The 10,108-nt window shown below is 59.5% G+C and overlaps 2 protein-coding genes across 3 annotated transcripts; one reads left to right on the top strand and one right to left on the bottom strand.

The window, feature by feature from the left end:
- The first annotated feature begins 91 nt into the window (after positions 1–91).
- TICAM1 (TIR domain containing adaptor molecule 1) lies at positions 92–6,390 on the top strand. Of its 2 annotated transcripts, none has more exons than XM_063403438.1 (2): positions 92–161; positions 940–6,390. In XM_063403438.1, the coding sequence occupies exon 2, from the start codon at positions 1,441–1,443 to the stop codon at positions 3,478–3,480; it is 2,040 nt and encodes a 679-aa protein (XP_063259508.1). In that variant the 5' UTR covers positions 92–161; positions 940–1,440; the 3' UTR covers positions 3,481–6,390. The 2 variants fall into 2 exon arrangements, with proteins under 2 accessions (XP_063259508.1, XP_063259509.1); XM_063403439.1 differs by having other exon boundaries at positions 122–161; positions 1,283–6,390.
- Positions 5,516–9,523, bottom strand: FEM1A (fem-1 homolog A). The gene has a single exon (XM_063403440.1). The coding sequence runs from the start codon at positions 9,358–9,360 to the stop codon at positions 7,354–7,356; it is 2,007 nt and encodes a 668-aa protein (XP_063259510.1). The 5' UTR covers positions 9,361–9,523; the 3' UTR covers positions 5,516–7,353.
- Between the last annotated feature and the right edge of the window lie 585 nt (positions 9,524–10,108).

The following is a 10,108-nucleotide window of genomic DNA, read 5'->3' as shown; positions in this document are numbered from 1 at the left end:
GAAGAAGAGGGTGGCTCACCGGGCCAGGGCCCTCCTGCCGCGGTTCCCGAGCCGGGCTGTGCCGTGCCGGTCCCCGGGAGCGCTGCCCCGGTTCCGCCCCGCTCCGCCCTCTGCGCGCATCGCCCCGCGGCGCTTCCGCCTGTCCCGGGCACCGGCCGCAGGTAAGCTCAGCCTTTCCTTTCCCTTCCCGTCTCGGCGGTTCCCTTCCCGGCGGACCCCTTCCCTTCCCGTCCCGGCGGATCCCTTCCCGTCCCGGGCCCGGCCCGCGGTGGCGGCGCTCCGCTCGCCCCGGTCCCGCTCCAGCTTCCTCCAGCCCGGCCGTGCCGCCCCGGGCCCGCTGCGGACACAGGGCAGGCCCGCCCGGCAGGGACGGAGGGCAGTTGGGCAATTGCAGGGTTTTCGTGAGACAGGAAAACAAAACTGCAATTGGGAACTTTCCCTAGCTGAGAGTTATTTCGGGGCGTTTGCCAGGGCTGCCTTTAAATAGGGAAGGTTTCTGCAGCAGGCTCAGGCAGCGCCTGGAGCAGTGTCCCACCGGGAACCCGCTCCTCCCCTCCTGGCACTCCTGTGGTTCAATTCAAATCCCATCACAGGCCTGGGGTGAGTGCAGGGGCACAGGGATCACCACTGGATGGGGATATAAAGTCTCCCAATGGAAGAAGGACGCGGAGCTGCTGGACAGAGTCCAGAGGAGGCCACGGAGCTGCTCCAAGAGCCAGAGCCCCTCTGCCCTAGAGCTGGGGGTGCTCACCTGGAGGAGCTCCAGGGACACCTCAGAGCCCCTGCCAGGGCCTAAAAGGGCTCCAGGAGAGCTGGAGAGGAACTGGGGACAAGGGATGGAGGGACAGGACACCGGGAATGGCTCCCACTGCCAGAGGGCAGGGCTGGATGGGATAATGCAAAGGAATTCTTTCCTGTGACTCTCCCCTGCTAACACAGGTCATCGGCTGGAAGGGTTTTCCTCTACACCTCTTTTATTCCATCACAAGGAGCCTGCGAGACCCCTGGAGCCAGCTGCCTGAAGGAGACACGTGGATTTCCCTAAATATAGCATTATTTCATCAATTATTTTAAACCACTTGTAATTAATGTGAAATGAACACAAAGAATGTGCTCTTCGCTTCATCACAGAGTTGGAATAACGCACAGAGCACTGGCACAGCTGCAAGCACAGAACAGATGGAAAAATATTTGGGAGGTGTGAGAGAGAGCCTGGCAGCTCCAGGAGATCCCTCAGTGCCCACATCTCCCCTCTGAACGCTGTCCTGTGTTCTCCTCACAGATTCCCAGCACTGAGAGGCCCCAGCTCCCAGCACCAGAGGGTTTGTGTGGCACGAGGAGCACGGCCAGGGCACCCCGAGCCCCACAGGCAGACAAGGCTTTGCCAGATGCTTTTCCATCCCCTGCTCCAGTCCGTGGTCCGGGCCAGCAGCTGCTGAGATGGCACAGAGCACTGAGCTGCAGCCCAGCTTCGAGGATGTGTTCAATATTCTGTCCCAGGCCCCACCAGAGAAACTGCTCAGCCTCAAACTCAGACTGAAGCACTTGGTACTTGGGCCCTGCAGCAAGTTACTGCAAGCTATGGTCCTGCTTACTCTGGGGCAAGAAACGGAGGCAAGAATTTGTCTGGATGCGTTGAGGGATAACCAGGGGGCCCAGTACGTCCAGGAGATCAAACTGGGCGCTGCAGGAGTGCGGGAGGACGGGGAGGATCTGCAGCCTCCCCAGCTGGGCGCAGGTGCCATGGCAGTGCTGGCACAGATGTACACAGTGCTGGCACAGGAAAAGCTGTGCAGTCCTGAGGCCAGGGACAAAGCCTGCCAGGCTGCCACCAAAGCCTGCCACGCCAGCAAGGACACTCAGCGGGGGACACTCACCAACGTCCCTCCCAAGGAACAGGACAAACAGGGCTCTGCAGCCAGCGGGGGCTCAGGGGACAGGTTTTCCACGCTGAGATCCCATGAGGATGCAGGATTTCCCCACGCAGCCAGCTCGCACCACGGGGTGAGGAGTTCACCAGTGCAGATCGGAGGCAGCTCAGACCTGTCAGGCCCACGGACCCTGTGCTCTGTGGGCAGCTCCTCCCTGTCCAGCTGTTTGGAGATCAGTGCATCACCAACAGTTGCTTTTCACACCCAGCCCTCTGTCCCCGAGTGTGTCCCGTGGCCCAGCCGTGCTGGACACCCCGAGGGGGACACCCAGAGCCCGCAGGAATGCAGCTGGGCCAGCACACACAGCTCTCCCCCTGGGCAGGACACGGCTGCCCAAGGGCCCCAGCCACAGGAGGCTCTGCAGCTCGGTCCCTGTCACCCCACCCCTGTCCCCGTTCCCAAGACGCTGCTGCCCTCAGAGCCTGCCCAAAGCAGTGACGTGTCCAGCACAGTGACAGAGCCTCACACAGCAGGAGAAAAGCAGGATGAAGAGCAATTATCCACTGGTGTCCCTGAGCCAAGGGCTGCAGTGGATACTGCTCCTGCCCACACGCCCATAGCTGAGTCCTACACTCCAGAAGCCATTCCCTGTAACTCTGCTCCTGCTGCTATTTCAACCTGTTCCCTTCCTCCTCCTTCTTATTCCTTCTCCTCAACTCTTCCTCCTCTCCAGGAATCTCACTCCAGCCTATTCTATCCCCCTCCCCTGCGCTCATCTCCCTCTCCAGCCTGGCCTCCTGCTGTCCCAGCCGTGGATCCATCAGAGCCAGACGGTGCCAAGTTCTTCACGTTTGTTGTCCTGCATGCCAGTGAAGATGAGATTGTGGCCCAGCGGGTCAAGACCCTGCTGGAGGGCATGGGGGTGTCCAACGGTGCCACGCTCAGCGAGGATTTCTTCATCGCCGGACGCAGCCACATGACTTGCTTCCAGGATGCCATGGAAAACTCTGCCTTCACCATCCTCCTGCTGACCAAGAACTTCCCGTGCAACCTGTGCCTGTTCCAGACAGACACTGCTCTGATGCAGTCCATCCTGCACCCCTCCAAGCAAGACTCAGTCATCCCCTTTCTGCCCAAGGCCAACGCCCTGGAGCGCAGCCAGATCCCCACGATGCTCAGTGTGCTCGTCACCCTGAACGAGAGCTCTCCTCTCTTCTCCAGGAATGTGCACAAGACTTTTAGCCCCAAGAGGATCATGGAGAAGAAAGCCCTGTGGGACCAGAAGCAGAGAAGGAAGCTCCAGGCGTGCTGGGAATGGCAGCAAGCCCAGCAGAAGTTGGCTGCCCTGGGCCTGGGCTCCCCTCCCCGGGTGCCCCCAGCAGAGGCCTCAGCGCAGCACTGGCGTCCCCCTGCCCCGATGGAGCCCCCGCCTGCCCAGAGGGGACCCCCCCCTGCCCAAGCACAGCTCCCCCCCGGCCAGGGGGGGCCCCCAGCCCTCATCATCCAACACGCCAGCATGGTTCAGATCGGGAACCACAACGTGATGCAGGCGGGAACTGCCCCAGCAGGGCCCAGGGACAGCCAGGGGCAAACCAGGCACGGGCTCTGACCCGGGCAGCCAGGCTTAGAGACAAAACTAATTTCAAATTCTGGATTACAGTGATTCTGCTGGGACTAGGACTATTATTCTATGCATCAAGAGTGCCATTTTCCTCAAGCACAAATGAAAATTCTTCATTTTTTCTGGGATAAAAGATGTGGTGATCTCTTGGAACTGTTCTTCCTTGTGCTTATTTTCGAGTAACTGAGAAAATTATTTTTCTGATTGTCTGGAGATACTTGAAGATTTTATAAATAAATTTTAATGTATTTATTTGTGTTCTTCTGGTTCTTTCCTGTAGAATTAGAAAAGGGATAGTCAGGGATATATGGAAAACTATTCTGCATGTTGGCTGGAGGGGCTGGGACATGGCACTGACCACATGATTTGAGGGACAATCTGCAAGGGATGCTTTGGGAAGCTGCCTTTAAGGAAAAAGTGGAATGAAAAACCACAAGCAGTAAGCAGAGTAGTGCAGAAGGGTGGAGAAATCCAGGAACGGGGAGTGGGAGGGGTAATTCTGCAGGATCGGAGCAAGGGATGTACCAGGCTGAGCTTTAACACCAGGAGGGCACCGGAGCAAAGCCCTGGCTCCTCCCACGCTGCAGGCACAGCCGTTTTCCTGATCGTCAGCAGAGGTCACCAAAAGCCACCGAGAGAGGACCCGGGGCTGTTCCCTCGGGAGCAGAGCCCAGAGCCGGCTCCGCCCGGAGCAGGGCACAGCTCGGAGCCGCTCCCGGCCAGCGGGGAGGCCGAGGGGCCCTGGATCCGCACAGGGAGGTGACCCCGGTGCAGCTCCTCCTGCAGCTCCTCCTGCAGCTCCTCCTGCAGCTCCTCCTGCAGCTCCTCCTGCAGCTCCTCCTGCAGCTCCTCCTGCAGCTCCTCCTGCAGCTCCTCCTGCAGCTCTGTGTGTGCTCCTGTGCGTGCTCCCGACGCTCCTGGGCCTCCCCAGCAGTTCCAGGAGGATCTGAGCCCATCCCGGCCCTGGGCCTGCCCGAGCTGGGCTCACTCCGGGCTGCAGCCTTTGTCCAAGAGCCCTCCGAGCCCACCCTGAGTGAGACAGAGCTACTGAATCCTGGCAGGAGACTCTGGGCTGCCCCCAACTCGGCTTCCAGCTCTCAGAGACCATTTTAACTCTGCCGGACCCAGTGACAATGGAGTCACTCATCTCCTCCTTCCAGAGCCTGCTGGCATCCTCCAGGTGCAGGAATTCACTGAATTTTCCAGGTTTCTCCCCTCCATGGCACCATGAAGAGGTGTTGTGTTTCTGCAGTTCCTGCTCCCTGCAGCTGGGGCGGGACATTCCTCCCCTGGGAGCACTCACAGATCCCTCCTTTCCCAGCTCCTCCCCTGCTATAAATAATCACGCAAAATCAGGCAACTGGAAGCTACTCCAGCTTGTAAACAACCTCAGCACAGCCACATCCAGCGTGCCTGGATCACACAAAGGGGAAGCAGAGCTGTGCCTGGGGTACAGGAGGGACTGCAGCCACCACAGAGGAGGAAAAACTCCTCTCTGTCCAAGAATTAACAAAATAATCACTGAAACATTGCCTGCTCCTCACAACTCTGTGTTTTGCCCACATGGGGCTGGCCCTACAGTCAATCAGGCCTGTTCAGTGTAATTACCCCTAAATCACGCAGTGATTCCTCCCACCCTGTAATTACTATCAACATTTAATTGCTGGGCCCTCTATGTAATTACAGATTATTTGTGTTTAAAAAAAGTGCAGCCATTTCCATCACACCGAATATTCTCCTCCTTGTGGCTGTTGCACCTGACTGGATCCCCAGCTCCCTGAGCAGCCCCAGAGCTGCTCCTGCCTGCAGGAATCCCCTCCAGAGTTCCTCTTTTCCAAGAGAAATGTTTGCCACTGCAGCACAGATCGGTTTTTCACAGGGGTGACCATGAACTGAACCAATCCTGCCTGTTACCTGCAAATACCCCAGAATTCCATACCCACAGTCCCATCCCTGGGAAACAAACTGAAAATAGAGGAAAACACCTGAATACAGAGGGTTAGCAGGAAGAAGTCCAAGGCACTTGCATTCTAGCAGCCATTTTTTGTTTTATTATTTAAAGTTAAGAGCGCTCATCAGCTCACAAAGGAACAAATCCCATTCCTGCAGTTTAGTTCAGGTTTCAGCCGAAAGGAAAAAAAAAATAGAAGGCAGCTAAACTAACTCTGCACTTTACAGCTCAATTCAAGTTAAACCTCCTTGCTTTATAAATAAATGTTATAGGTAACACTGCAAAATGTACTGGCAGATCTACAATACCTCGAGGGGGCAGAAAGCGTGGTTATTGAGGCTGATAAATACAAGTAGAGAAGCTTGGGTAGCACAGAGAGCGAGGGTGGGGCCAGGGGTCTGCTCTCCCGGTGGGACCTTTCCCAGAGCTCCAGGCAGCTGCTGCCCCCCTCAGCTGTGCTCCCCACCCTGCTGGGGCCAGGGAAGGGGCCACGGGCTGCCCATCGCCCCCTGCACAAGGACAAACCGCTGGAAACTTTGTTTTCCACCACAGAGGGTTCTGCTCACGGAGGCAAAAACCTGCCCTGAGACTACAGAGTTAAAAACAAGGTGGGTGCAGATGCTCATCAAAGGAAGGAGCTTGCCCGAACTGCAGCCAGGTGAGATTTCAAATTCCACCTTGGAAGTAGCACCATCCTCAGTGAAGTTACAAAAAAAAAAAAAAAAAAAGAAAAAAAAAGAAAGCCCAAACCAGCTGCTAAGAACGGACTGCACGAGGTTTCAGAATGGGGCAATAACAGAGCCCAAGCAGGTGATAACCTCAGAAGGACAAGGAGGCACCTTAAACTTTCATTTCTTGCTTCTTCCTTCAGCCCACCCTGGTGCAAACCCACCACAGACACTCACTTGCTTTCATAACCCCTCCAAGCACCTCCACAGTGCAGGTACCTCCTGAGCTCAGACTCAAAAACAGTTCCAAATGTGCAGTTTTGGCTCCCAAACTGTCCACACTCACCCTTCCAGCTCAATCCCTGCTGCCCTCTGCAGCCAGAGCATGTACACGCTGGGAATGGAGAGAAGGGCTGTGGAATGGACAAGCCAAGGGCCTGAACACCACAGCAGCATTTTGTTCTTAAAGTACTCTTTTCCTCCCCATTCATAAACTACAACATCTATGGATGAAACTGTATAACCAGAACTGACCTTCCTCTATCTTACAGGATTGGAGAAGTCTTGCAGCATAGATAGGGCCTGGCTCTACGAGAGAAAAAACATCCCAGCTTTACACACAATCATGGAAACCTCAGGCCTTTAACACTATTTGCTACTTGGCCAACCAAGGGAGAGACAAACCCCATCCTCAGCACACCCAGCCCTGTGCCATCCCTGGGCAGAGCACGAGCCCCTGGGCTGCTGGGGCTGTCCCAAACCTGGACAGCAGGGAGGGGAAGGGATCAGCTGGAGGCTGTTTTATTCCTCACTCACTTTCTATCTGTTGGGTGTGTGGGGTGGGAAGGGCCAGAGCACGAGGGGGATGTGTAGCTGCTCCAAAGCTGAACACTGAGTTAATCCAGCACTAACGGGAGAGGCAGCAGGTCCCAGGGAATCTCCATCTCCTCCTTCTCAGGACACGACGGTGGCATGGGGAAGGGCAGGGGCTGTGGCCTTCTGTGGACAGAGTGCACTGGAGAGAGCTGGTACCTGAAGGTGACAACGAGGGACAGCCATGAGCTCTGGGGCTTCCTCCTCCCCTGCCCCGACACGCCAGCTGGGTGGTGACAGATGGGGACAAAGCTCAGCACAGCGACGGCCCTGGGCACTTTGGCACAGCCAGCCCAAGCCCTCCAGCTGCACAACCTCAGCAGGGTGGGACAGGCTGGGGACAGGCTGGGGACCATCGGCTGTCACGCCCTAGTGCAGCTCAATGAAGGCTTCCAGCTCCTCGGGAATGAATCCCTTGTAGGGAATCTTGTGCTTGTCCAGGGCGCGAGCAGCAAGGCACTGGAGGGTGATGTAGTTGAAGGGTTGCATGGTGCTCTTGGTGAGCAGCTTCTCGTCCAGCAGCTCGTAGGCCGTCTGCTTGAAGGCGTTGGTGGCGTCCATGTGCGCCCCGGCCTCCATCAGGGCGCTCATGATCAGCGGGCAGTTGTTGCGGGCGGCCACGTGCAGGGGGGTGTTGTTGTCATAGTCCCGGCTGTCCGGGTCCGCCCCGCACTCCAGCAGCAAGTTCACCACGTGCAGCGACGGGAATTTGCCCACGGGGTAACGCCCCACCATCGTGGTGTCCTTGTCCACGGCCATGTGCAGCAGGGTGAAGCCGTTCTTGGCGCGGGGGCTGCACTTGAGCAGGCGGTAGATGGTCTGGCGCTTCTGGTGCTCCTGCTCCGGGGTGCACTCCACCTTCTCCAGCAGGAAAACCAGGTGCAGGATGATGGCCAGCGTCTTGGTGAACTGCGCCGAGTCGGCCACGGGGTCCTTGCCGTGCACCAGAGCCCTCTCCACCTCCCGGACGCCTTTGCTCAGCACCCCGATGAGGTCGGAGAAGCCCAGGTGGGTGGCTAAAGTGCCTTTGGAACGGTCCTGGAGCACGTAGGAGTAAAGCTCGGCGAAGGAAAGGAAACTGCTGGCAGTCATGGGGCTGAGGGGCTCCAGGTTGCCTTGCTGCATGTCCAGGGCGTACTTCCACAGGTTGATGCAGCGCTCGAAGTTGCCGGAGTCGGCGTAGACGGCGCCGCGGTAGCGGATGTAGTAGGAGGTGTCGGGGTGGGAAGGGCCCAGGATGCGCTCCCGGATCAGCAGCGCCTGCATGCGCATCTCGTCGGGGTCCGTGATCAGGGCTTCCAGCTCCTCCAGAGAGCTCACCTCCCGCGAGTAGTCGTAGGCCAGCACCAGCTGCCGCGGCTCGGGCTTAGGCAGGTACTTCCCGCCCTCGCAGCGCAGCTCCATGGCCCTGCGCCAGTACCTGTGGGCTCCCAACAGGTCTCGTTTCTTGTCCACAAACGTGGCCCCCAGCAGCTCCAGCGCTTCCACAGCAGCCTCTCGAGTGCAGAACACGTTCGGGACCTCGTCCTGACTGGAAGCTGAGGCACCACATCCCTCACAGCCCTCTTCACTACAGCCCCTCTGATGGCTCCCAGCGGAGGCACAGGTCCCACTCTGGCTCCCCGCAGCCTCGTCCTGCTGCAGCCCGCCCTGGATCAGGTACTCCACGATGTTGGTGTGGCCGGTGACGCTGGCAGCGAGCAGAGGGGTCATGCCATAGCCGTCCTTCTCCATGCGGGCCTTGGAGCGGAGCAGCAGCTGCAGGATCTCCAGGCTGCCCGACTCGGCACAGTCGTGCAAGGCCGTGTTTCCCTTCACGCTGCGCCGGTTCACATCGGCCCCTTTCTCCAGCAAGTACCGGGCGATCTCCCGGTGCCCCTTGTAGCAGGAAATCATCAAGCACGTGTGGCCGTGCCGGTTGGCCACCTCCAGGTCAGCCCCGCGCTCGCCCACCAGGTACCGCACGATCTCCAGGTGCCCATCGAAGCAGGCGGCCCGCAGAGGGGTGGAGTTGGTCAGCGTGGTCTGGTTCACCGAGGCGCCGTGGTCCAGCAGGCTCCGCACCACGCCCAGGTGCCCCGCAGCCGAGGCCGCCCACAGCGGCGGGGCCCCCTCGATGGTCTCGCCGTCGAAGCTGACGGAGCCGCCCTCCTCCACGCGGGCCCCGCAGTGATCCAGCAGGTACTCCACCACCTCCAGGTGTCCGTGCCGGGCCGCGATCAGCAGCGGGGTGCTGCCGGCCCCGGGGCCGCCCCCGCCGCCAGGCCCCGCCGTCAGCGCCTCCAGCTCCTCCCGGCTGCGGCTGCCCAGCAGCTTCTGCAGCAGCTTCAGCTTCCCGTCGCGGGCCGCATTGTACACGGCCGTGCGCAGGTCCATGGCGCCAGCGGCCGCCCCCAGGCCATGGACCAGGTGGCGGCGGCGCAGCCCCAGCGCGGCGCGGGGCGGGCGGAGGCCGGCGGGACCCCCCTGCCCTCAGCGCGGCGGGACCTTCAGCGCCCGGGCCCGGCCGCCATCTCAGGCTGCGCCGCGGAACAAAATGGCGCCGCGCGGGGCGGAGCGGGGCGCGCGGTGGCTGATGGTAGCTGTAGTCCCAGGAGCGGCACTGCCCGCCCGGCGCCGCGCCGAGCGAACTCTGTTTCCCAGAGGGCACAGCGGGCGGGGGGAGAGGCGGGAAGGATGTGCGCCCTCTCCTCGCGGGGCATGCTGGGCAGTGTAGTCCCCTCGCCCGCTGCGGGTCGCGTCGCTAAGGGGCTTCACCAGCGCCGGGACTGCGCTTCCCAGCGCGCCCCGCGCGCACCGGGCGCTGTCCAGCCGTGGCCGGGACTGCCGGCGTGGGCTCCTTCCATCGCCGATTTATGTCTCTGAAATCCCTTGATGTTATGGCGCTTCAAAACACAGCGGCTGCACAGCATTAATCGAACGTGGTTTAATTGCAGGTTTTATGAAGTAATGATGTCCTGAGCCACAGGGATGGCGCAGCCCAGCCCACGGCCCTGCACAGCCTGATGGTGTGTTTTAAAGTACGAGTTTCCTGCCTTGGAGGTGGCAAAGCCTCGTCCCCACCAGCAAACACAGATTTATTCGCTCCAATTCCTCCCACGGGACATTATGTCCAGCTCACTCC

The sequence above is a fragment of the Prinia subflava genome, chromosome 8 (genome assembly GCF_021018805.1).
Source record: "Prinia subflava isolate CZ2003 ecotype Zambia chromosome 8, Cam_Psub_1.2, whole genome shotgun sequence".
NCBI lineage: Eukaryota > Metazoa > Chordata > Aves > Passeriformes > Cisticolidae > Prinia > Prinia subflava.
This window is presented reverse-complemented; position numbering and strand designations above follow the sequence as displayed.

Bases quoted from the DNA above. Each gene is read 5' to 3' on its own strand.
- TICAM1 (XM_063403438.1), top strand. From the start codon at position 1,441: ATGGCACAGAGCACTGAGCTGCAGCCCAGCTTCGAGGATGTGTTCAAT.
- FEM1A (XM_063403440.1), bottom strand. From the start codon at position 9,360: ATGGACCTGCGCACGGCCGTGTACAATGCGGCCCGCGACGGGAAGCTG.